Source organism: Pleurodeles waltl, chromosome 1_1, assembly GCF_031143425.1.
Source record: "Pleurodeles waltl isolate 20211129_DDA chromosome 1_1, aPleWal1.hap1.20221129, whole genome shotgun sequence".
NCBI classification, from domain to species: Eukaryota; Metazoa; Chordata; class Amphibia; order Caudata; family Salamandridae; genus Pleurodeles; species Pleurodeles waltl.
The window spans coordinates 952,844,489-952,872,391 of record NC_090436.1 but is presented as its reverse complement, the minus strand read 5'-3'; the positions used below and the strand labels follow the sequence as shown (position 1 = coordinate 952,872,391).

General features: G+C 42.8%; 1 protein-coding gene across 2 annotated transcripts in view; it reads right to left on the bottom strand.

The window, feature by feature from the left end:
- Positions 1-673: 673 nt before the first annotated feature.
- Positions 674-27,903, bottom strand: part of UBE2D3 (ubiquitin conjugating enzyme E2 D3) — a 160,166-nt gene continuing 132,936 nt past the window's right edge. For both annotated transcript variants that reach the window (XM_069230204.1, XM_069230205.1), the window contains one exon: positions 674-2,292. In XM_069230204.1, coding sequence (XP_069086305.1) covers positions 2,247-2,292 — 46 coding nt within the window. In that variant the 3' untranslated portion in view covers positions 674-2,246. The remainder of the gene's footprint in view (positions 2,293-27,903) is intronic.

Below are 27,903 nucleotides of genomic sequence, written 5' to 3'. Positions count from 1 at the left end.
TTCTCCAGCCTCTGCAGTCTGGGCACTTTTGAGAAAATGGAAAAATGTATACCTGGGGGAAAACCTGGTTTACCAATGTTTGAGGGAATGAAGCAGGCAACATATTTTAAAAATAATGAACAAAGCAAAGCAGAGACCAGGCTAATTATCGGGGGAAAGAAAAGTCTACATAGAAGTCAAAATGCAGCACCTGGAAATTAACTGTCTACAAGTGTATCCAGTTTCAAACTGAGGATTGCAGCAGACTGTGCAGTGGGTCCTGGGGTAGAACAGCATTTACACAGTGCCAATACAGCACATTTATATTAAGTTCCTATTCAGTGAGCGCATATAGCAGGACTTCTTGTTTCATCTGGGGATTTTAAAAAGGATGACTATGCCACAACTAGGATACTAGATTTAATAACTATCACTAGGCCATCAAGTGTCCCTTGTTGAAATCAAGTGCTGTATTAATGCTATAATACATAAAGAAAACTGCAATAATACTGAATGTTTCATTTTGGAGAATTAAAAGAAATGATCAATAGAGAAACATACCTACTTGGTTTCATTTGAAAACAGACATACAGTTGTAGACATTATCTCTAGCAAAATAAATTCAAGTGAAAATTTATAAAGCATGGCTCAAATCTGTAGTCAAACGTTTGCTAAATACAAATTCTACAAATAGTGAGATTTAGCATTTATTATGGAACTAAATTTCAGACTGCAGTCAGCTGGCAAAGTACATTGTAATGCACACAGCTACTAATTGTGCAAGAGGGCGAGTTAAACAAGTTACAAAAGAATCAAACTGATAATACAGAGATGAAATTTAAAGTTACAGAAGACAGCAATAAAAGGGAGTGAAAACTTCTGGTAACCACTTCGGCAGTTGTCTGAAAACTAAATGGCACAGTTTTATTGTAAAACGAAAATTTAACAGCAACTCTATTCACATTTAGTCACCCCAAAAAGAGATTAAGTGCTGACTATTTGTAATGCTTCAAATGTAAATAACAGACGAAAAAATGTCAACACGCTGACTAACCACTTCAAACACAACCTCTTCACAACTTTCACGCACACTAAAGAACTGGACAAGTATTTCGGACCCATTAAAACCCTCCACCATACTACGAGCAGTCAATCTCATGAGGTGCATTAGGAACCTATCACCAATCCAGACACAAGCAGATTGGCAAGTTACTACTTCCAAGTCACATTTTGAAGATATATCTTTACGTCTTGAAATCCATTTACACATGTTAAATGTGGCATAATGTACGGAAATGTACTTTAAACAAAGTATCTAATTTTGAGCTTGACAGCATTATTTTAAGTAAAGACATTAAGAAACTTCTAGCAGTAAAAACAGACAAAAAGCTTCTAAGTAGTTACAAAAGATTGTGCATTCAACATTGATTAAGTCAGGCAGCTAACACATTGGTTTATGCAACTTTATTAAAGAAAAATATACAATAAAAAGAGCTATTAGTTGAATACTCATCCATTTGACACTTGAATTGTTCATTCATTCAGTGTGCGAGTAACGGGCTCTGGAGAGAGAACTAATACCTCCAAGATTCCACTGAAGTGGACCATGATGAAGCCTAAGGGTACAGTAGGGAAGAGACAACATAAGCTACTGTTTCAGTGATGTTCCAAATAGGAATGGCCAAAGGGACTCTCGAATTTCATTCAGAGTAACAAAAACTTGTAGCATTATGTGCTCGGCATGCATAACGTTATCACATTTTCTGTTCCACTGATGCAAATTGTATGGACCTAGTCTTCAGTTGTAAAACCAGTTATGAGCGTAACGTTTTTGATGTAGCCTTTAAATATCAAACATTGCAATGTTCAAATAATATAAATCCTGCTGCAGCAGTGTAGCGTCCGTTCATGTGAAACTAAGCATCCATCTTCACTGAAGGTGACCTCTTCAGAATTGGGTAAACATGGGATGGCTTAAGTTTTCAATCAAGTAAACTGAAGACAATGGACATGAATTATGCTCCATTTTGAAATAACTGCTGAGTACTTGGCAACTGAAGTTGTTTTACTTGATACTTTCTAAAAGCAGCATTGTCCAAAAATGATCAATAGTCTTCAGATGAAACGAGAAAAAAAAAAAAAAAAAAAAAAACACAACACACTGAGGTCAGATGAGAGCCAGTTTAGGCAGGAAAAGAAAAATCGAAATGAACAGTCATTTATAGTTTATTCCAGCTATAATGAAGGTTTATCCTGCTTGAGAAGTATCACATGGCATATTTCTGAGTCCACTCCCGGGCTATTCTATTGTACCTACAAATAAAGGGAAAATAGTAAGTAGAATGCAAACATGAGCAACCAGACAAAAACACAAGTAATGAAGGCAAACATTAAAATGCCCCACAACTTCCACTTCCGCGTGATAGTGTTTGTCCACATTTTCCAGTGCCACATCAGACTTTAGATTGGTTATCAAACAATTAAAATATAACTAGAATAAGACTTTGTAGGAAATATTTCTCCAGTTAGTTAATTCCTTTCTACCACTCCGATGAAAAACACTGCCATCCCATATTAATTTTGCCAAGGTACTATCAAGCTATTGGTAAGTTATCACACTGACAATCCATCATTTCTACTGTATCTGTTTAGATACTTCCTGAGCAAGACTCTTACAAAGTTTCAAAAAAGGTTCACCACCACACTAACAATTCTCTAGCAAGAGCTCATTTAGAAATACTGGAAAATGCTAACTGTATAGTTAACTGACTAACAGTGAGAGAGTAGGAGAGAATATGACCAATATTTCGTCTAGAAGTAGTGTGTAGATCAGTGTGAAAGTAAATGGGGTTCAATCTTGAGAGTTTTCATTTACAGGTGGATGTGCAGAAGAACCTACGCTTTTGGGAACAGTTGTGACACTGCTCAGCTAGTCAATTGGAATTAAGGTCAACCCGCAACTACGTGCGGATAAAAGTGATGTGTTTGTTTGACTTACGGAGGTGTTTCTATAGGACATATGATGTGCAACAGTGTTGTAGGTTTGGCAGTTTTTGCCAACAATATGACATTGGTGCATTACTGTACGAATGAGAATGAAAGGGTTCTTTCTAAAGAGTACTTTCTGAAAATCACCTTTTGAAGAAGTCTGAAAGGAATGTGCTTGACGCTGCCATTTAAGGAAGGTGTGGTGTGTACATCTTTTAAACATCATTTAAAGCTTGAATTCCAGCCAGGCCATCTCACTTCTCACTGGGAGGGAAGTTACAATCTGATCTACAACTATCCCGTGCCACAATTATGGCAGCAGTTCAGTTCACAGCTCTAGTCCTAGGGAGACCTGTTCTCTCTTCCTTGACTCAAGCTAGTATCAGCTGCCAACACCCTCCATATGACCCTTCTGGCCAAAGAGTGTTGTGATGGACTACTGCTTTTAGCACTCTTGTAACAGTAGGAAGCTAGTAAAGTGGAGTGTGGGTGTAGTAGAACAAAGGTAGTCTGGATGCTTCATTCCAGGATAGGCAAGGAACAGTTGTCAGTTAAAGTTCAGGTTATCAGGAGCACGCCACAGGCTGCAGTCTTTTGTAAGTGATGATGGGGACAGGAAAACAGAGCAAGGGGAAGAGATGCAGACTGCAGTGGAAATGGACAGTGGAGATGCTTTGTTATGTTGACATACAACTGAAGGCATACCAGCAACAGTACCCACTACTGACACTTTCCATCTGCCCACCCCTTCCAACTATTCCACACCTTGTGGAACATCAAACCTGCCACATATTCCACACAATTAACCCTACCTTCAGATCCTTACTAATGTAGTAAAAGGACAGCAACTAACAAGAGCAGTCACCAAAGCATAGCCAGAAAATAAATATAGCTCACTATGTGTAGCCATTCAACAAGACAACCACATGGGCACCAGCGCTTCCCTCCTACCCCTGTATTTGTCATTCCATCTTGTTATGAAGCACATCCAGTACTGGGTTGCTCTCCTGCCCTCCTATCACTGGGAACTCTCAACTCTAGCATCAGCAGACTCCACACTACTGCACAAATGACTGCAAGAGGGCAGGTCAAGATGTTTGGCACAGAGACTCCTCGCTGATGCAAGGTTCACTGCAAAGTCATCTCATCCCCAGAAACACCAGAATGCCTGCTCCAAGACAGTAGGTGTCCTGCGGCATCACATTTGAAGATTAGATGGTTCGCCTGGGGGTTCACATGGTGTAACCACCTATGAGCTCCTAACGATTGAAACACAGAACTATATGTGGCACGGTATCTTGAACTGAATTACAGATAAAGAACACAAACATGCCACATTCTGTAAACCTCAGCTCTGATGGTGAAACATCAATACTCGTGAAACATTCCCTTTTTGATGGTACATACACAGTAACGAACTAAAATTATTTTAAAATTAGCTAAATGTGACTTTTCTGGATCAGAAGGTATAGAATTCAATCAGTAACATCACAAAAAAAATTAAGTTTAACATAATTAACCAAATTTAAGTACCAAACTACTCCTATCCAATCCAATTAATTTCTAACCCCCTCAAGTAAAGGTGACCATCCCATAGCACCATGGGAAAAAAAAAAAAAAAAAAAGTGGCGGTTAAACCCTTTAATCCTTATTCAATAGAAATGCTGTAAGGAAAATGCTACTTACCCAGTAAGCATATTTGTGGCATGTAGTGCTGTAGATTCACATGCTCTCCATACTCCTGCCATCTAGTATTGGGTGCGGAGTGTTGCAAGTTTTTCTTCAAAGCATTTTCAAGTAATGGGATTGAGTGACTCCTTCTCGGTGAAACTGCGCATGGACTCTTTTGTTAGATTGTTTTCCCGCAGGCAGGTGAGAAAAGGAGTGCAGAGAAAGTAGAGCGAAAGATATCCATACAAATTAAACTACATTTGTACATTTATATACAAGTATAAAGTAACTGCAACAGCCACAGAAGTCCGTGGAGGAGGGAGAGCGCCTGTGAATCTACAGCACTACATGCCATCAACAGATGCTTATTGGGTAAGTAACCTTTTCCATTCAAAGGCACGTGTGGCTGTAGATACACATGCTCTGCATAGACTGTAAAACAGCCCCGCCATGAAAGAAGTGGCTAGTCTGTGGGAGTTGCAGTTGACTGGAAAAGTGTTCCTATTACTGCTAGACCTACACTGGCTTGCAGGCACATAAGTACGTCCACATAATGTTTTGTAAATGTATGTGGTGTAGATCATGTAGCTGCCTTATAAAGTCAGCTATAGGTTTGTTTCCAAGGAAAGCCATAGTGGCTCCCTTCTTCCTAGTGGAGTGCACTCTGGGAGAGACAGGACGTTGTCTTTTTGCCTTGGCATAACAAGTTCGTATACCTTTCACTATCCATCTAGCTATGCTTATTTCTGGATATCAGATAGCCTTTGTGAGGTAATGAAAAAGCTAAAAAGAGTTGTTTGGTTTTCCTGAAGTCTTTAGTTCGGGTCAATGTAAAACACCAATACATGTTTAACATCTGAAGTTTGGGGGGCTCTTTCTGGAACTAAGGCAGAGGAAAGACTGGTAAATTCAATGGATTGGCGGATATAGATTTGAGAAACCACTTTAGGAAGGAACTTCAGGTTTGTGCGAAGTCTCTATGGATCTGGAAGAAAGGTTTTCCAAGATTAGGGCCTGGAGCTCACTAACATATCTGAGTGATGAGACTGCAACTAAGAATGCCACTTTCCAAGAAAGATACTGAAGTGGGCATGAATGAAGTGGCTCAAAGGGAAGGGCCATGCACCTGTTAAGCACAATATTGAGGATCCAGGATGGTGCTTGTTTCACACTAGGTTGAATAACCCTTTTTAGGCCTTCCATGAATGCTTTGATGACTGGAATCCTGAACAAAGAAGTGTGCTGTCTTATATAAACATGCAGCTATAGCTGAGAGATGCAAATGTAAGCTAGATTTGTAACAATGTCTTGGACATTAGCTTTAATGGGATTAATACGTCTGGGTTGGCAGTAGCATACAAAATGCTTCCATTTTGCAGCATAACATGCTCTAGGTGTCTGTCTACAAGCTTCCTTGAGGATGCCAATACATTCTGCAGGCAAGCCCAGGTAACCAAACTCTACGACCTCTGGAGCCATATCACAAGATTGAGTGGCTTGGGGTCTAGATGTCTGATCTATCCTATATGTTGAGTGAGATTCTTGTGGGGGGGGGGGGGGGGGGGAACTACTGAGAGATTAAGAAGTGTGGTGAACCATGGTTGACACGCTCAAGTGGGAGCTACAAGGATCATTGTGAGAAAATGCTGAGATGCTTGCATGATTTTCTGAACCAGAAATGGAACTAGAAGGAGAGGTGGAAAGCATAAGCAAATATCCCTGACCATTTCATCCATAGAGTGCTGCCCTTTGATAAAGGGTGTGGGCACCTGGAGGCAAAGTTTGGGAATTGTGTGTTTTCTGCTGTGGCAAAAAGGATTGAGGAGTAGTTCCACACTTTAGGGAGTATTTTTGAAGGACTTGTGGGTGGAGTTCCCATTCGTGGACTTCGATGCTGCATCCTGATGAGCAGGTCTGCAAAGTTGTTGTCCGTTCCTGGGAGATACTTTAAGAGTGACCATGTGAAAGTGTTCTGATTGAATGTAGTGGTTTAAGGGTCTGACATTCAGAATAGTACTGAGAGAGCCATCCTTTTATGGGATGAGGAAGTATAAGGAGTAAATCCTGTTCCCTGGTGTTATACTAGAACAGTCTTCTATGGCCCCTTTGATAAGAAGGGATTGCAACTCTTGTGTGCAAAGGGTGAGGTGTTTGAAAGATAGTCTGTGAGGGTAAGGAGGGGTGGTAATGAGCCCCTGACAGTAACCATGTTGGATAATGGAAAGGACCCATTGGTCTGATGTGATGTAAATCCATTCTGTAAGAAAAGCTTGAAGTCCCCCCCCCCCCCCCCCCCCCCCCCCAAGTCACTGTTTTGAGATGAAGGTAGAAATGTGGGTGGCGGTGCTCTTACCGCTGCCTCAGTTGTTATTACCTCTATAAGCACCCCTACTAAAGAAACCTCAGGATATGTGGTTAAAGGCTGTCTGCACTGGGGGGTAGAAACTTCTGAGGTTGCTGATTTGCAACCACCTCTGAATGTGGTGTGACGAAAAATGCCTCTTTGTGAGGAGGACTGAGGAGCACCCCTGGTTTCTGCTGTGTCAATCTTTTTTCAACTTCAAAGATGCAGTCCACTGAGGACCGAAAAGATGCTCCTGGTAAAAGGGCATATAGAGCACTGCTTGCTGGAACTCTGGTTTAAAGCCAGAGCATCGAAGCCAGTCATGTCTCCTAACCAAGTTACTGGTATTTATACCACATGCAGTCATGTCTGTGGCATTAAGAGAACAATGGATGGAATTACTAGTGATGGTTTGTCCCTCTGCAACAATCTGCTGTTCTCTTTTGTGGTGCTCATCTGGGATATATTGGAGGAGCTCTTTCATTTCATCCCAGTGAGCCCAATCGTATCTTGCTAGCAATGCCTGTGAATTGGCGATGTGCCAATGAATGAGTCTGTGCAGCCAATCTTGCCAGCAGCATCCAGCTTTTTGCTCTCCTTGTCCAGGGAAGAGTGTCCCTGTGCCGGACTATTGGCTCGTTTACATGCAGTGGTGGCCACTATGGAGTCTGGTGTGAGCCAGGATCTGATGTATAGTCGATCAGAGGGGCAGGCTCATACAGTTTTGTCTACTAAAGGGATGATAATCCTAGAGCAGACCGGTTCTTTAACAATATTGGTAGCATGATGAAGTGTGACAGAGCATGGGGAGGAACTGGATAGCCCCAAGTGTGGATGTTAGGGTATTCAAAAGGAAGTCCTGCTCAATGAGGTCCCTCCGTAACCCAACATTATGGAAGGTGGTGGCCTGAGCTACTACCTGCTTGTAGGATGTACTATCCTCTGGTGGGGAGGGCCATGCAGGGTACAAATCTTGGTCTTTACTTATCCATGAGTCGGGGGTTGTCTTATGGATCTGGGTCCTGCTGTGTCCCACCCACTTTCTCCCCAATAAATAAAGGGGAACCCTGAGGTGTCAAATGTCAAGTGAATTGGTAGGGAAGGACGGTGAAGGAGAAGCAGAGAGTGGAGGTGGTGGAAAAGGTGGACTAGGGCAAGGTGGTGCAAGAGGAGAATGAGTGAAGTGGTGGTAGCCTTGCCCTTCTTGGCAGTGGTGAAGTGTACAGAGCCTCTTGGAACAACCGTTTCCTCTTTAATGTGACAGGGTGGGAAGCAATAATGTGCCCTGTTCCCTCCTGGATACGAAGACAGCGATGGCGAGAGTCCACATTCTCCAAAATAGGCTCAAATGGAGATGGCATAGCTGACAATCGGCTGGAGTCTGTGCTCCGAAGGAGTTGGCTCCCTTGTTATCGAGACAGACTGTTTGGTCCATGTCCTTTTGCCGGCACCAAAGCCAAATTGAAAGCTCATCAGCTTGAAGCCGAAGTACTTGGTGCTGAAGTCTGGATCAAGATGGCTCAGAACTGGAAGGAGCTGGCAGTTGATCCTGAAGACTGCTGTGGTCTTGGCCATCTTCAGAGTAGCCGAAGCAGTTTTTTGGAACCAACCATTGTCTGGTGACAGTGGCGATCTAGCAACCTTTGAAAGGGGCCTTTTAGTAGTTTTAGGGTGGGCAGGAGGGGCCACGGTACTCATGGTTTGCACTGATGTCACCCTGTGGCTTTTGATATCAGAATGGAAGTAGAATCCTGGATAAATGAGGCCTTTCTTGTTCCAGCTCCTCCTGGTGTGCTTCTCCCCAAAGATGTCCGGAGTGTCATCCAGAGTCTTGTGTGCCTCTCCAACCAACGAGGTCTTTGGTAACGAAGGGTGTTCAACCGGATGGATTTGCAGGTGTCACAGATAGCTGCTTGGTGATCAGAGGGAGAGGCACAGGTTACACACAATGTTGGTCGGTATGGGGAATTTCGAGTTGCAGAGGACAGAAACAAAAGTGTCTGATACATCAGTTCAGCATACTCTTCAGTGCTGTGTGGTGAGGAAGGGCAAGGACGCCCTGAAGGGCTTGCAGCTGGTGCCCAGACTGACAAAAGGAGATGAACGCGAAGTTGGGAATAGGGAATATGAGCTCAAGAAACAATACTGTTGATAAGGAGAAAACAGAAGGAAAGATTTCGAACCAGAGTTGAAAGACAGAACGTCTGAACCAGACAGCGCAGAGAAATCAATCTAACAAGGGAGTTGATACCCATGCGCAGTACCACGAAGAAAGAGGAGTCACTCAATCCTGTGAATCGAAAATGCTTCTTCAAAGAAAAATAAATTGTAACAGTCCACATCCAACACTAGATGGCAGGAGTATGCAGAGTATGTGCATTTAGTCACACATGCCATTTAACAACTATTTTTTGACAATCAAAATGTGTCAATTATCAATGTCTAGTCCCCTGAGTGACATGCCAGGTTGCCCAATATGCATAAGTACAGTACATCAGCGAAAGAAATACAACCATTAAAATGCTCATGTAGTTATTACATTTTCTTAATTTTCAATATGTGAAGGACTTTTTGGATTTGTGTTCAATAAGGAATCGTTCTGATTTTACTAAATGCATTATCATTCAGATTACGTAGCCGAAGCTTTGGTAGAAGTCACTCAACATAGAAAGTTGCAATATTCTTCATAGAGGGCAATAAACACCCAAGTAGCGAAAAAACATTTAAAAATTACAACTTTATAATACCTATTCCATCTTCGGTTTAAAGTGCCTTTCAATGCATCTCAATGGGGGTGAGATGAATTATGTTACTTACAACGCATTGGTTGGTGGCATGTAGTGCATACTCCCTCCATCTAGTGTTGGGTCCGTATGTGTGCAGGTTGTTTTTCTTCTGAGAAGTCTCGCAAATCACCAAGCAAAGTGACTCCTCCTCTCAATGATAATGCACATGCACATTTACTCCAGTGTTGCATTGTTTTCCCGCATTCTGGTGAGAATGGAGTGTGCGTGATACTAAAGAGATGCCAATGCATATGTGAATGAGTAAGAAATTACATGGCCACAGGTGCCCGGGGAGGAGGGAGAGTGCATGTGAATCTACAGCACTACATGCCACAAACAGATGCTTACAGGGTAACAATCTGCACAATGGCATGTGTGGCTACAGATACACATGCTGTGCATAGACTAAACCAGTGCCCTACAAAAAACGGTGGCTTACCTGTGATTGCTGCAGTTTAAAAAATAAATAAAAAAAATTGTACTTAGCACTGTCTGCCCTACATTAGCTTGTTGTCGTGCAAAGACATCCACACAATAGTGGAAAGTGAAAGTGTGTGGAGTGGCCAAGTAGCTGCTTTGTAGATTTCAGCTACCGGCATATTGTCTCGGAAGGCCATAGATGCTCCTATTTTGCAAGTAGAATGAGCTCTAGGATGTGTGGGCAAAGTTCTTTTAGCTTTTACGTAACTGAATGCATATAACTATTCATCTTACGATGCCTGAATTAGTTATGGGCTGGCCTGTGTGAGGGGGCAAAAAAAATATAAAAATACAAAGTAGTTTGGTTTTGCAAAGCTCTTTATTTCTGCCATTACAATATGTATTAATGCGCTTTTAACATCTAATGTGTACAGGGCCCTTTCTATAACTAAATGAGGTTGCAGAAAGAAAACCGGTAGTTCAACTGACTGGTTCAGGTGGAAAGGTGAAACTACTTTTGGGAGGAATTTAGGGCCAGTACAAAGGATTACTCTGTCCTTGTGTAGTTTGAAGAAAGCTTCTTCTAAAGTTAGTGTTCACGGACACCTTTGAGTGAAGTGACTGCTACTAGAAAAGCTTTCCATGATGAAAACTGCAAAGGACAGTTTTATGTAGTGGCTCGAATGGTGGACCCATTAGTCAGGTAAGTACGATGAGATTACAAGCTGGTACAAGGGGTACCCTGGGTAGAATTACTCTTTTAAGGACTTCCACGAATGCCTTAATTACTGGTACTTTAAACAAAGAGAAGTGTGTTTTGTATGCAAGCAGCATGTGCAAATGCAGTAAATAGCAAACAATATTTTGCACTATTGCACTGAAAGGGTCACTATGTTTATTATAGCAATGGAAAATAAATCTTTTCCACTTAGTTGCGTTACATGCTCTTGTTGTAGGCTTACGTGCTTCCTTGAGAGAGGACATACATTCTTGTGGAAGGCTGAGGTAACCAAACTACGACTTAAGGAGCCAAATTGCAATGTTGAGCTCCTTTGGATTTGGGTCCCTAATTTCTCCATGGTTCTGCCTGAGAAGATCTGGGTTAAGGGGGGAGCTTCTCGTGGGGGCACTACCAAGAGTTTGAGTAGAGGTGAACCATGGTTGTCGAGCTCACGCTGGAGCTACTAGAATGGGGGTGAGAAGTTTGCCTGAGCTTTAAAACCAAAAACGGAAGAGGGGGAGTGGGAGGTGGAAAAGCATAGGCAAATAGCCCTGACCAGTTCATCCATGGAGCACTGCCCTTAGACGGGGTGTGGGAGCCTGGAAGCGAGGTTTGGGCATTTTGTGTTGTTTACGGTTGCAAACAGATGTGCGTGTGTGGAAACCCCCATTTGTGAAAAGGCAGAAGGACTGGTGGATGGAGTTCTCTCACATGGACTGGTTGCCACATCCTGATGAGGTCAGCAAGGCTGTTGTCCATGCCTGGGAGGTGTTCCACTAACCAACGCCAATCGACTGAGATAGGTGTGATAATTGCAGACAGTGCCTCCCCCGTGTTTTTGCAGACAAAACATGGCTGCTGTGTTGTCCGTTTGGACTAATACAGGCAAGTGAACTAGGAAGGCCTTCAACATCAGATGATTGGCTTGCATCTCCAAGCAGTTGATGTGTAGAGCTTTATGTTTGGAGTCCCAAAGCCCCTGGATTGTGAGGTTGTGGAGATGAGCACCCCATCCTGTAAGGGATGTGCCCGCTGTGAGATTGATCTGGGGAACAGCGTGTAGAAACGGCCAGCCTTCTTAAAGATTTTGTATGTCCCACCACTGCATATATTGACGAGTGTGTCTGTTTACCAACACTAGACCGCATGAATGGCACTATTCCAAGATGCCATCATTCTCAGAAGTTGCTGTACCGTTCTGACTGTTATATGTCGAATGAGACAGAGCTGTTTTATCAACGTCGAGATGTCCTGAAATCTGACTGAGCTAGTCCTAGCTGTGTGTGAAAGAAGAGATCCCAAATATGGCTGAACCTTTGTGGGTTGTAAGTGTGACTTCTGTATAGATTGTGAGTCCCAATTGGTGAAGGTGAAGAGTGGCTTGTGTGTGTTGCTGACATATTGTCAACTTACTAGCTTTGATAAGCCAGTTGTCGAGGTATGGGAAGACATGAATAGTCTTGTCTGTGTAGATGTGGTGCAACTGCCAGACACTTGGTGAAAACACAAGGTGCAGTAGTGACTCCGAATAGAAGCACACTGAACTGGTAATGTCTTCCTAGTATTACGAACCAAAGATATTTGCCGGGAGGTGGGTGAATTGAAATGTGAAAGTAAGCATCTTTTAGGTCTAATGCAGATGTAAAATCTCCTTGTTGTAACGGAGGGATCACATACTGTAGGGTTACCACATGAAAGCATCCTGAAACGATGCATGGATTGAGAGGTCGGAGGTCCAGGAAAGGTCGATGAGACCAGTCTTTTGTGGGATAAGAAAATATAGGGAGTAGACTCCTATCCCTTGTTGTAGTACAGCAACAGGCGTTATAGCTCCTTTCTGAAGGAAAGCCTGTACCTCCTGCTTTAATAAATCTAGATCTATGGAAAGTTTGTGTTTCATGGTGGTATGTTTTCTGATGAGCTCCAGGCTACAGCCATGAACTTTGATGGCAACTGCCGAATAAAGTTGTGCATGCATGCAATACCTACGTTGGATAATATCCAACACCCACTGATCTGTTATTTTTCAAGCTATGAAAACTTTGTGGCCATTCCAACAGGCGTAAAGTGGTTTGATAAAGAGTGAGTCACTGTTTGGAGGTGGTAAGAGTAGACGCATCGTTTCCATGTCCCTTTGAATTATTTAATCTATTTGATCCTCTGTAAAATCTTCTTGAAGGGATGTGTGATACTGCTGTCTAAGGAGGCAGAGGCATCTGTTGGTGGTTTAGGGCCATATTTGTATGAAGGATGCCGAAAGGAGTACGGCTATTGCGAGTTTGAAGTGTCCCCATAGATTTGGCAACTTTGTTGTCTTTTTTAATGTTTTTTCTAAAGTTTCTTCCACTTGTGGAGCAAACAGGCGTTTTGGTCAAAAGGTGTATTTAAGATTGTTGCACTTCTGGCTTAAAGCCGGATATGCACAACCAGGCGTGTCTGCATTATAACACATTTACACCCCCCCCAGTGCTGTGTCAGCTGCATCAAGGAGCATATGTGATCGAACGGTCAGATTAATTTACCCTCCTGAACAATTTGCTGGTCTTTTTTTCTTATATTCTTCGACGAGATGTTGGGAGAGCTCCACCATTTGATACCAATGGGCTCCGTACTACCTTGCCAAAAGCCTTTGAGTATTAGCTATGCACAAGTGATTAGCTGTTTAAGCTGCTACTCTTTCACCAGACGTATCAATTAGCTTGGATTCTTTTTCCAGTGCAGGGGCATCTGCTGATGTTTGGGAATTCTCTTACGAGCATTAGATACTACCAACGAGTCTGGAGGGAGTTGGCCCTTAATATACTGAGGATCTGAGGGTGCAGCCATGTATTTTTTTAATCTACCTGTAGAGTAACAATATGTGCTCTTACTGGATCTTTAAAGATCCCCTCTGCATGTCTGGTCATCCCTTTCAGCAGGGGCAGATAATGGCATGCTTTGGTAAGAGAAGATAGGGTTTCAAATAGAAAGTCTTCCTCTATTAGTTCTTTGTGTAATGGAACCTTGTGGTATGCAGCTGCCCTAGGTATAGGTTCCTGGAACAAGGTTGCATCATCCAGCGGTGAGGGCTTATCTTGGGAGAGGTCCAGGTCATTATCCCTGTGGGTCTACATTTGTCTGATGTATGGCATCACCTTCTTGATCCCCTGTGTAAGACTGAGGGAAGCCTTGTGGTATAACACCACCTAGGTTGCTAAATGAGTGAGGTAGTGAAAAAGGTTGCGAGAGGTGGAGGAGGTGATGGCAAAGAAGGCCGCGGTGAGTGCAAAAAAATAGTGGCAATGACCTTTTACTTTTTAGGAGGTGCAGGTAACTCAATAGCCTCCGCAAAAAGAAGTTGGCGGTTTGACAGTGTAGGCACCAAATGCACTGCTTTTGCTAAAATACACCCCATAGAAGGTTGAATATATATCTTCTTGTGTTTCGGATAAATGTTTTCTGCCATAGTCTCTAGTATCGGTTCCAGTGTAGAGATATGTTTTGGAGCCGAAGGTGACCTATGTTTCGGTAAAGAGGAGGTCAGAGCCAAAGTTGTGGATGAGGGAGCACTTTTAGCTGATGAGGATTATGTTCAGCTCTGCACCAAGACTGGCCAGCTCTGAACAGCAGAGGTGTTTCAGATTGGTTTTCGGTGCCTGGCGACAGGCTGGAGAGGCACATCCGTACTCATTGCCTGTTGTCCTGAAGGAAGATCTTGGATCTGCACTTTGAACTGTACTTCAGGGTCCGACAGAGTCCAGGAGAGAAAGGGCCACCTCTTCTGCTGTCGAGACCGCATGCAGCTCTTCCTCCTGTTCAGTGACATGGAGCCTCAAGATGTGGAGGTTCCCCTCGAGGTCCTTATGCTGCATCTCTTTTTGAAGAGCTCTGTGATCCCTTAATGTTTTCTTCAATCGGAATGACTGACAGGCCTCACAGTTCTACTCATCATGGTCAGGAGACAGACTGGTTACAAACCTGATGAAGTCAGTGTGAGGATACTTTGTGTAGCAGCTAGGACAAAATCCAAATGGAGTCCATTCCAGTAGCAGCTCATCTTAGAATCCAACAAGATGAGAAAAGAAGACCTGAACAGCGAGGCCCGAAGGCCGCGAGTGGAGAACATCGAACCAACGAGTGACAGTTTTCTTTATTTTTGAATGGAGAACGTAATCAAGAACAATACAGACCGGAATGAAGGAGTAAATGTACTGAATGGAGCCCAAAAAGAACGGTCTCGAGCACCGAAAAACTTGACCAAATCGATGGCAGAAAGAAAATCAAACCATGGAGTGGATGCCCATGCGCACTATCACCAAGAGGAGTCACTTTGCCACGTGACTCGAGAGTCTTCTTTGAAGAAAAACAACTTGCACACATCTGGACCCAACACTAGATGGAAGGAGTATGCATAACGTCCATCTACAGTCACGTGCCAAACATATGCCTTTTACATTTAGTGACCCAAATACCAAACAAATAAATTTTTTGTCAAGTGCTGATGGAAAAGCTCAGAGTTACTTCCACACTTTGCCCTACTGGTCCCTAGTGCTCCAAGCTTCATTTATTTATTTTTTATTAAACTGGGGGAGCCAAAGAACACTAAGGAACAAGTTATTTGCCTTTGGTAACTCTTTCTGGTAGCAACTCATCGCAGATTCCTCACCTTTTCAATACTTCCGCAGGCATCAGACTGAATCCTGAAACGTTTTCCCGAGTACCCCTGCGGGCCGTCAGGTGGCACAATGAGGCTCTGCAGACACGTTTCACTCAGGAAATGATGTGCAGAGCCAATATAGTTGCCACTCAGTTGCTATAGAGGCCATCTGCACCCCAAGACACACAACCCCAACAGCAAACTGGTCAACCAGTATGCAGATTCCCAGAACTGGTACCTTTTTAATAGACTGAGCCCAATTCAAAGAATAGGGAGGATGGGAAGGTTGTTGAGGAATCTGCTTTCTTTACCAGAAGGAAAATGTTACTTACCAGTGCACATCTGTTCATGGCATGTGGTGCTGTAGATTCACATGCTGTGCATAAGGTCACCATCTAGTGTTGGGTTCGGAGTAGTACAACTTGTTCGAAGAAAGTTTGAGTCACTGGATCGAGTGACTCCTCCTATTGCTAATACTGCGCATTGGCATCGAGTCCTTTATTAGATTGTTTCTCCGCAGGTGGGAGAGTGAAGTAGTGAGAAATATAGTAGGATAGAAAAGATGTCCATGCAATATTTACTTATGTATATATATATATATATATATATATATATATATATATATATCTCAGACTAAATTGCAACATCTACACACCTTTCCAGGGAGGAAGGTGGGCGCATGTGAATCTACATCACTACATGCCACAAACAGATGTCTACTGGTAAGTAACATTTTCCGCTCGATGGCATTTGTAGCTGTAGATACACATGCTGTGCATAGACTGTAAAGCAGTCCCTCCATAAATCAGTGGCTAGTGTGCAGGGGTTGCAGTTGTTTGAAAAAGTGTTTTAAGTAGAGCTTGCCCAACGTTTGCTTGTAGTCTCGCAAAGAAGTCTACACAATAATGTTTAGTAAACTTATGTGGTGTAGACCACGTTGCTGCTTTACAAATGTCTGCTTATAGGTATGTTACCCAAAAATGCCACAAATGCACCTTTTTTGCTATTACATTCCTATGGAATATACTACAGGTAGTTGTCGCTTAGCTTTAGTAAAGCAAGTTCGACTATCCATCTTGCTATAGTGGTTTTAGATATAGGATCTCCTTTGAGTGGTAAGAAAAAAACCCACAAAAAGTGGTTTGGTTTTCCTAAATAATTTTGCTCTATCTATATAGTAGATAAGAGCTCTTAACATCTAGAGTATGTAGAGCTTTTTCTGCTACCGATTCTGATTTTGGGAAGAAAACTGGTAATTCTATTGCTGGATTAATATGAAATTGTTTTGGGAAGGAACTTTGGATTTGTTCTTAATAGAATTTTTTATGAACTTGAAAGAAAGCTTCTTCTAAAGTTGATGCCTGAAGCACACTGACATGCCTAAGGGAGGCGATAGCAATTAAAAAGTCTACTTTCCGTTAAAGGAATTGTTTGGGGGGGGGAGGGGGGGAAGGAGTGAAGTGAAGTGGTTCAAATGGTGGAGCCATGAGCCTTGTGGGCGCAATGTTAAGATTCAAAGATGGAGCTGGAGGAATCCTTGGTGGAATTATTCTTTAGTCCTTACATAAATGCTTTGATAACTGGAATTCTAAACAAAGAAATAGGTTGCCTATTTTGAAGATATGCAGCTATGGCGGGTAAATGTAAATGAATAGATATGTAGGCTAAATCAGCTTTTTGTAAGTGTAATAAATATTGTACAATGTCCTATACTGTTGGTTTAAGAGGGTCAACGTTTTTTATTTGGGAGTAACAAACAAAACATTTCCATTTTCCTGCATAGCATGTCTAGTTTTAGGTTTGCATGCTTGTTTAAAGGATATCCATACATTCCTGTGGTAAATGTAACTATCCAAACTATGACTTCAGGAGCCATATCGCTAGGTTTAGTGATTTGGGATTTGGATGTCTTATCTGTCTCGGTTTTTGTGTCAGAAGATCTGATCTGTTGGGACGTTTTTGATGAGGAACAACAGAGTTCCAAAAGTGCTGTGTACCATGGTTGACGTGCCCATGTAGGGGCCACTAAGATCATGACGAGGGAAGTGCGTTTTATCTTCTGGACTAGGAATGGTAAAAGTGGGAGAGGGGGATAAGCGTAAGCAAATATCACTGACCAACTCATCCATAGAGCATTGCCCTTGGACTGAGGGTGTGAGTACCTGGAGGCAAACTTTTCACATTTTTTGTTTTGATATGTTGCAAACAGATCTATTTGAGGAGTTCCCCAGTTTTTTTTTAAAGTACTGTTGAGGGACTTGTGGGTGGAGTTCCCACTTGTGTGTTTGTTTATGCATCCTACTTAGTAGGTCTGCTAAGTGGTTGTCTGCCCTGGGAGATGTTGTGCCACTCTGAATATGGTGACTAATCGCCCATTTCTATATTGTTTGCGCTAGGTGGGACAGTTGAGATTGTGTGCCCCCCACTGTTTTTGAAGATAGTACATGGCAGTCATCGCCAAGAATACTGCTTGTAGGTCAGGTAATTGATCTGAAGAGACCAATGAGCATTGTCCCATATCCCCTGAATTGTTAGGTTGAGGAGCTAGGCTTCCCAACCACTGTTTGTGCCTCCGATCACTCTCAAAACAGATCCCTCAGAGTCTACAATGGGCCACCCCCTCATAAGGTTTATGATATTTCACTAGTGTAGAGCGTTACATTTGGTGCTGGATCTTCCATTTGACCCTGTGCCTGAGATCACGGACTAGAGAAACATTGTTGAAGAGGACTCATATGAAGTCTGGCATGAGGCACTATGGCAATACAAGATGCCATAATTCCTAACAGTTTCATAACAGTTCTTACTGTGTTTGTTTGGTTCTGTTTTAATGTTGCAATTCATGTCCGAAAAGCGTTGAACCCGTTTTGTTTGGGAAAGGATATTCCTAGTTAGGTATTTAGGATAGCCCAAGATATGGTTGTATTTGGAAAGTTTGCAGACGAGATTTGACATAGTTTATGGTGAACCCTAGAGAATGTAGGAGACTAATTGTAGTTTGAGTATATTTTAGACACTGAGCAAATGAATTGGCTTTGATGAGCCAATAGCCCAAATAAGGGAAAATGTGAATTTGTTTTCTTCTGAAATGTGCTGCAACCACTGCAAGGCATTTTGTGACCACTCTGGGAGCAGATGTGACTTTGAATTGGTAATGTTTTCCTGCCACTACAGATCTTCAGTATTTGCGGTGTGCAAGGTGAATGGGAATGTGAAAATAAGCATCCTTTAGATCTAACACTGTCCTGAAGTCTCCTAGTTGTAATAGAGCAATAACATTCTGATGAGTGACCTGATATTGGTCCGAGAGACCTGTCTTTTTTGGGAATTAGAAAACACAGGGAGTAAACTCCTGTTCCTCTGTATTGCAATGGTACTAGTTCTATAGCTTCCTCTTTAAGAGTTAGATCTTTGACAGTCTCTGGGTACGAGGGGCTATATTTTGTGGAGTGGAAATGCGCTCCAGACAATAACCATTTTGGATAATTTGAAGTACCCATTTATCTGTGGTAATTTGGGTGCATTGGGGTAAAAAAGTTGTAGCCTTCCTCCTATAAGAGTGGTGTGTGCTAGTATTGTTTGTGGTAAGTCATTGTTTAGTGATGGATGAGGCACCTCTAGATGTAGACGGTTGTCATCTTCCCTTATTGTTTCCTCTATATGATCCTCTAAAGTAACCTCAGGTGTATTGAGAGGGGGTTTAGTTTAATTTGCGGCATGTTCTTGAAATGATGACCTAAGTCCTCTGGTAAACCCAGCACGACAAAAATTAACCCCATGTGTGCTGGCTTGTAAGCCCCCCCCCACACACACAATAGCTTAGGCAGTCTGATTGTCTTTATTAAATTTTTCAAGTGTGGTATCCACTTGTGGACCAAATAAATGCCCTTTATCAAAAGGCATATTTAAAACTGCCTGCTGTACCTCCTGTTTAAACCCTGAACATCTCAGCCAGGCATGGCGCCTTAGGATGACACTTATTATTACTGTGTAGCACAGCAAATGGAGTTATTGGAAATTGTTTGTCCCTCATTTACAATTTCTACCCCTCTTTTACAATGTTCTTCTGGTATTGCAAGAGTTCCTCCATAGCATTCCAGCGAGCTCAGTTGTGTCTACATAAGAAAGCTTGAGCATTAACAATTTGCCAATGATTGGTCTGCTTGAGCTTCCACTGTTTTTCCTACTGTATCTACTTTTTTTACTTTCTTTATCAGGAGGAGGTGTGGCTCCTGTTGACTGGCTATTTGCCCTTTTGCATGCAGTAGATGCAACAATAGAGTCTGGAGGAATTTGTGTTTTTATACATAAAGGATCAGTGGGTGCAGCCTTGTATATTTTTATATATATTTTTTTAATTAACTCTAGGAGTGATAACCCCTTGCACTAACAGGCTCTTTACATATTTCTTCTGCGTGTCTGAACATGCCTGGGAGCATTGGAAGGAACTGACTGTGTTGTATCAAGGGTGTCAAATAAAAAATCTTCCTCTAATGGCTCATTGTAAATGTGCACATTATGAAACGCTGCTGCTCTATGATGTATGTTGGTATGGTGTGGAATCCTCTAGTGGTAAAGGTCTAGCGGGGTAAAGATCAGGATCATTTGGTGTAATAGGATCTGGATCGTATACATCCCATGGGTCCGGTTCGTCAAATGTATCCCCTATATCTTGAGACCCACCCAGTGGTGAACAAGGTGGAGTGAACCCTAAATGAGGGGGAAATGTTGGTTGAGGAGTATGTTGTGGAGAAGTAGGTAAAGGTGGAGATGAAGGAATATGAAAAGTAGTATTTTCTTTGGTGGTTTTCTTTGGAGGTGTAGAAGAATTAAGACTCTTGAAAAGTGAATTTCCACTTTAGAGGTGGCGGAGGGGATGTCCTGTTCCTTGTTACACTCACAAAGTCGGCACTGCCTAGCATCCATACCTTCTAAAATTGGTTCCACCTGTGATGCAGGGGTGGTTATACTCTGTCGAGAGTTACTGAAAGTCTTCTATGATGTTTTCAGTTCCAAAGTTATTTTTTGGGATGGACATTTTGTCTGTGCTGAAATATTAGCTGACTGTGGTCTCTTTTTGGTCCTGAAGTGTTTGGCACTGAGGCATGTCGGTGCCGAAATGGAGGTACTGGAGGTCGATGCCAAATATTTATCTTTGACTTTTTTTGGTGCCAGGCTGGTATGTGAGGCATCCAAATAAGTTTCTCTGCTCTGACCATGGCTGGAAGGCAGTGGCAGACCAGTGACCTCTTTTGTGATGGTTTTGTCCTATGGGAAAGGGGGCTTTTTACTTAGTTTGTGCTGGCTGCAATGGTTGATTTTCGATGTCTGACTGCACATCAGAGTCGGACTCCTGAATGGAGAAGACCCCCCCCCCCCCCCCTCCTCTTGTTCCAAGTCTTCTTGTGCATGCTCAGCTCCGAAGATGTCCAGTGTATCATCTGGATGTCGAGACACCATTTCCACTCGATGAGTGGTCAGATTTCTTAGAGTCTCCTTTGACAGAAAGGAACGTCAAGCTTCGCAGGTCTGGGCATTGTGGTCTGGTGAAAGACACAAATTACACACCTGATGATGGTCGGTGTGTAGAAACTTTGAATGGCATGGAGGGTAAAAATCAAAAGGAGTACGTTCCATTAAGGCAGCATTGTTCAATACCACATGGAAGAAGTAGGCCTGAAGAGGGCCCGAGAGGGCCTTTGATTCTAATTTATCGACCCTTTTGGAAACAGAGTAGGGAAAAGGAACCAAAAGTTGAATTATTAAAGAGTACGTGTCCGGAAACAATACCGACTGATGATAGTAAGACGGAACGAATACTGTTTTAGACTGTTTGGAGCAGAGATCTGAGCGAGAGGAACACACATCCGAACCAGACGGAGAAAAACAAACAAAGAACTCAATGCCCATGCGCAGTATTACCAAGAGGCTGAGTCACTTGATCCCGTGACTCGAACAAAAATAAGTTGTACTACTCAGAACCCAACAATACATGGCAAGCTTATGCACAGCATGTGAATCTACAGCTACACATGCCATCCAACAAAGCATTACAATAGGTAGGTAACTTGTTCGTCTGATCATCTCCAACTGCTGATTCCTCACCTTTTGTATAGACTGTAAAGCAATACCTATTCAGAGGCAGGTCTGTGAATTGGCTCAAAGTAAAAAGTCCTGTAGGCCAAAGTGGGAGAAAATACCCACTAAGCGATCCCCTGTCCAGACAGTAGTGCCTTGTGAACACATGGAGAGACACCCACAAGGCTGTCTTACACATGTAAAGGACAGGAACTTAGCATGCTAACACTCAAAGCGCCAATAGTCCATTCGGTGTTTGATATGATAAATGTAAAATCTCAGTGCATCTTGGGGTCTAGGTGATGGGAGTTGCTCTTCCTCTTTGGAGAGGAGAGATACAGCACCAATAATGTCATAGATTGATGGACGTGGAATGGTGTCATTACTTTTTGAAGGAACACCACCCATGTCCACAGAACTAGTTTACTGCGAAGAAGGTAGTGTGTGGTGCGTTGCCACAAAGCTTGCAGCCTGCTCACCTGCTGGGCCAATATGCACCTTGGGAACTCCAACATACAGAACTGCTAACACTGGGCGTTCAACGGTGGCAAAGGGAGTCTCCCGATGTGTCCCCAAGACTCTTCCTAATGTGTTGAAGAGATCTTACACCCTCGGGTGGTGTAACAGCCATCTCGACCTAGCAGACCACAAGTGGCACAGTAGACCCTGGTGTTGAAAGATTCTGCCAGGTAGTTCACCAACAGGAAGATTACTTGATGGTCCAGCTGTTTAAGGAGATGCAAAGCCTCCTGGCACAAGATCCACAACACCACCCAGTTTGTTACAGATCACATTTAGGTGGTGTTGTCCATGAGCACCTGCATCAACTTTCCCTTGATTGATGGCAGGAAGGCTTTCAACACTAGGCAGAAGTTGCAGGAGTTTCAGCCACAACTCATTCCTGATACGAGCACCCGCTTGATAACCCCTTTAGTCAAAACTGCTTGCACTTCCAGCTGTAAGACAGAAGGATGGTCATCCATGAGATGTTCAGGTTGCAGGTCTCCCCTGGCCATTTTTAGGGCTTGCTATCCGAGTAAAAGTTATTGGTTGGGCATGCGGTGGGGGGATAAGCAGTGGATGGACTTTCATGCATTCCCTGTGTGTGCGCCATCCTTGGCCACGAAAAGGCTGGGAATCGTGCTGGGGTTGAAGTGGCTTCTGCATGGGGCACCTCAGCTGGACTCTGGAAGAATCTAAGGGGCTGAGGCAGCTGGCATAGCGAAGCAGACCAACGCAAGGAGTAAACTATGCCCCTGCTTTCTTCGAAGCAATGCAGAGCAGAGTTTTATCATCAAAAAAGGAGTCTCAAAGGGGATATCCTTAAGGCATGACTGGACATCACACAAAAAAACCAATCCACTCATCCAGGCATGGCGACTAATGCGAGGCATGCAACATCTAATGGAATTCATGGTATCCAGGCCACAACGGATTGTAAAATTAAGCAGCATCAAAGTGATCTTGTATGGCCTGCGTAAGTACAGGACAAAGGTCTTCAAGGGCACCTGGAAGGACTCAAGTGACAGAATTACGGAGTGATAATGTCAGCCCAAAAAGAAACTAGGATTGACTGACTGGAGATCTAAACTTGTGGAAGAAAATATCTTCTTCCCAAAGGTATTCACTCAGATTCCATATACTGGTGAAGTAGTTAGGACGCATTCTGTTTTTTCAGACTGGTGAAGGCTTGCACCACTAACCTCATGGAGAGGGGGATCAGTCAAAAAAACAGGAACATCAGGGGCAGGGCGAAGGCGCTGTACTATCTGGCAATTTACAGGGGGACCAGAAAAGGGCTTGACCTATGTTCCTAAGTATGGGTAACGGCTTCATTAAAAGGCAGCAGGAGCTCAGTATTGGTTTGCCCTGGCCGGAGAACTTTGGTCTTAACCTCCAAGGTGGGGAGCTGGAGGTAGAGAACTTCAGCCGCCCTCAGGACTAACGTGAAGGAGGAACTTCCTTCAGTTACAGGGTTGAGGGGTATGAATTCATGGTGTTTTGAGCAACAGATACCCTGGATAGCTGAGGACATGTATGCGACTATGCCCCTTTTCTTGAAAGGGTGTATTCATCCTTACCCTTTCAGTGTTCTATAAACGACTATCACTGTGTTGATTTTAACCCAAAGTGAAAGGGCTCACAGGGGACATGCCCTCCATATTATGAGAAGCTTAATGTCAACACAAGTGCGCTAATCCTCTGTCCTGAGCTAAAGCATTATGTGTGGGGGATCAAGAGGTCTAGGTTTTTAAGTTTGGGTGTGCCGGGATGCAGGTGGGTCAGAAGGACAGACACTGGTGCTGGAAGAGTTGCAAGAAAGACTGAAGAATAGAGGCAAACACCTCTTCGGTGCAAGTTTTAAGGCATCAAAAAATGAAACTGCCAACAGGACAGATGACAAGTTGGTAAATCGGTTATCTTTATTAACTACCTATGTCAGAGGTTATTTGTACAGCACATACATTTATCACAAAAAGGTTCCCTTGGTGCCAACATAACCATCTAACGGGTACAACAAAAAGCCCAGATATTCTGTCTAGTTCTTTAAATGAAAGCAGATTCAATACATTTTTCAGGTCAAGAGGGAGTTTATTCCAAACGTTTAAAACAACATCTTAAAGGGCTTTTAGCCCCAAATAAAGAGCATAGGTTTGTAAGCAACACGTTTAGATAAAGCCAAGCAAGGCTTAAGAACAGCAGCATTTAGCCAAACACTTGAAGTAAGCAGAAAACAGAAATTTAAAGTGCAGTGTTCAAAACTTTAAACAAATTCATCTTTTATGGGCAACTAATGCAGATTTTCAAAGTCTGCCCAAGAAAGAATCAAATTTGAGCAGTCCAAAAATAGATCTAGCAGCCACTTTTCATAAATGATGACGTTTGAGGATTTCTTTTTTTTTTTTTTTTTTTTTTTTTTTAGAGAGCCCTGAAAACTGAATGAAGAAAAGGCAGTGGGTGGTCATCATAATCTTATCAGCCATGTATACAAAAGGTAAACTTATATGCAAAACCAGTACGTGCTAAAGAATCAGCTACCACATGGGAAACTAAGAAAATCAGAATCAGAGCTCCAACAGATCGAAGCTGGTTTAAGGATTTCTCCCATAAATGTAATGCTATGTTTAAGGTTTCAATTATTAGCAGTGGCATTGCCCAGCAATCTCTGACTTCCACTGTGTCCACAGAGTGGTGTTTGGGAGTAAGTGAAGTAATATCTGGGGGCCAATATCGAAGGCTGGTGACAGAACTAATACATTTGTGATTCCAAAGCCTTGGCCAACAGCAGTAGATATCTAACTCAATCACTAAGATGCCCAATCGTTTGTTAGCTGTCCGTGGTGGGCTAGGACAGGTGAAACCAAGTCGGCGAGAAATAGAACAGCAGGTTGTCTTCAACAAAAGTTCTGAAGTTGGCATCTAGCTGATTTCTCCAATAATTTGGCGCATAAGGAAGCAAAGATAAATTCTTAAAATTTGCAGGATCAGACATGCTCAAATAAGGTTTATTCAGTGCTAAATCAACCAGGCCCAAGAAAAAAAAGCAGCACTGACAAGGTTCCAAATAGGAGGACTAACTGAGCTAGTCACAAGAGGTTAGTGGGACACACATCTCTACGCCACCCCAATAGATTATTTTTAATCAGGCCTCCCACCTATAAGATATAACCAGAGGTGGGGCGGTTATTTTCCAGTGAGACTGACTGGCATCGGTACACCATTGCCTCTCGAGACTTTACAACAAATTCAGAAACATGAGTAAACAGCGATTGGAAATGTACAACCCCTTTGCATCAGAAGGGCACCACTTTTGCAGGATTTATTGGAAGGTAACATCCTGGAAATGACTTAAGTTCGAGAAATCATGGGTTACTAAAAGGGCAACAGAGGATTCCTAATCAAAAACAAAGCCCAGGAGAGCAGAAACCAAACAGTGTTAGAAGATTAAAATTTGCTGATGAACAAAGCGAGGGAGGTCACATTCATTAGCGTACGTAAGTGGATTAGAGTCTGGCATCATACCCCAGGCCCAATCAAAACGTAGATTGGTGAGGCTGTCTATATAGAGACCGCAGAGCACCTGATGTTGTTCCTGGGCACTGGTGAGCCTTGGGGGAGGTGAGTGGAGATTAAAGAACTCTGTTTAATCCATGCTATTAATATATTTTTTTGCCTTTACAAGCTAGTAAATTAAACAATAACACAAATCAAGACATCCCAGCCTCCCCCATATAGTCCAAGTTCACAAAACAGAGTTAAATACTTGCCTAAGATGTAGATATACTTTGCAACCTGCCCGTAGCTCTCCAGATCTCTGGATCTGTGCCACTATATGATAACTCAAAATCCATGATGAAATGGAAATGTTTGCTTTCCCTATGAAACACTGTCTCTGTAAATAAGGTAATTTAATTGGATGCTGAGGTCTTCAAAGACAGGTGTGGGAATAATGAGCAGCGGTTTGGTGAAGCAACACAAGATGCATGGCAGCATCACCAATTTAGTTAGGGCTGTCATCCCCACAACAGTGAACTGGTTTGCTTATGATTAAGTAAAAGTAAAGAGTTTGATCTAGGAAGATCTGTGTGGTGTTTTATGTGTAGAAGGAAGCATCAATGCTACAATGGTTCACACATAGGGGTGGGGGTTATTGGCTAGACTGTCTGCTTAGTCAAATTGCTTTGCAACAATTGATGCTACTGTGTAGCACAGACAGTGTAACCTTTGTACTAGTTTTATCTATGTATTTCTATGGTATATGCTGGTGTGGTATGCCAGTATAGATTTGGTCATGCCGTGCCAATTGTATGGCTCTGACAAGGGGCCTTCTCCTATTCAAGATGACATTCACTTCCCCAGTGTATAAACTTTAGCAACGGGGCCAACCATATGAAAAACATTTAAGCAAAGAAAACTAGGAAGTCTTTTCATAAACAAGGTGTCGGCATCTGAATGAAAGCTGAACACTGAACTGCCTTCTTGCTTCTCTGAGAATCGCCATTATATTTTCTGGCAGAGCTAGGTGCCCAAACTCCAAATCTTGAGGAACCAAGCTGCTAAACTCTAGGTTTTCCGTTCTCGATGGATAATTCTCCACCTTTGCAGAGATAGTAGATCTTGCTGTCCTGGTAATCTCTGTGTACTGTTCTGCAATATGTCCATTACGTCGGAGCCTATCCTTGGGAAACCTGTTTGAAGACTATATGCTAATGCCGCATTCAGACTTTGCACAGGCTCAATGGTTCCCGGAGACCTTCTTGACCCATGCTAAAATACTATCCTATGTTCGCAAATGCTAGGCACCAGATAACTCAGAACTGGTAACACTAACTCCTTCAGGCCCTTCATACAGTGGGCAACAGTAGGCACCTTACCAGATGGCTGTATCGGGGGACCGCATGCGCATCTCAACACTGTTTGACTTGCTTAAAACAAATTGGGCCACTGACTTCACACTTAGGGAATGGACCTTTCTTCTGCAGTACTAAAAAAAAAAAAAAAAAAAAAAAAAAAAAAAAAAAAGGCACCCCGCAATTATAGATTTAAGTTGATTCAATTCTTCCTCTTTTATCGAGCATATCTTACACCACAGACTCAACACAATATACCCCTCTGCTTCGGCCCAATGCCCTTGATGTCATACTCACAATGCCAAACTCATCCATATGATTTGGTCGTGCGTTTTCCTCTCACAGTACTGGCCGACATAGGGGCATCATTAACAGATCTCACAGGCATTGCTATGGGGCAAAGACCAGATCACTCTCTATTAGGTTTATGCCCTACACCCAGAGGCTCTTAAGTGACTTCACGCTTTGTGGACCTGGCTATGTTTTTAGTGAAGCGGCAGTGAACCAGGTGTTGGAAGTCACCCAGGGTTCCTCCAATTATTTCCTGGAGAGAAGAGGCGCTGCACTGGGGCCTGGCTGAGAGCCTGGTGCTCCATGCCAAAAATATAGAGGGCTACGACAGAAACCAATATCATAGGAGTGGAGTCATTTCGGGCGCAGAGTGAGAGAGGAATTAGACCACTGAGGGCAGCTATCCCTTTTATGATCCACCCTATGCCTATCATATGGTCTACACCCCGAACTGTTAGTCTTCCCAGGCCCGGGATTCTTCACTACCCCCCCACCCCCAAACATCAGTAAGCCATTACTACATAGTTATCCCTACATAGACCTTGACTTGAATGCAAGTACTGTCTTAAACACGGATTACATATCCGTGGGTGTAACAGGAATTGCAAACCACATTTAGTTTAGTCACCAATCAGATT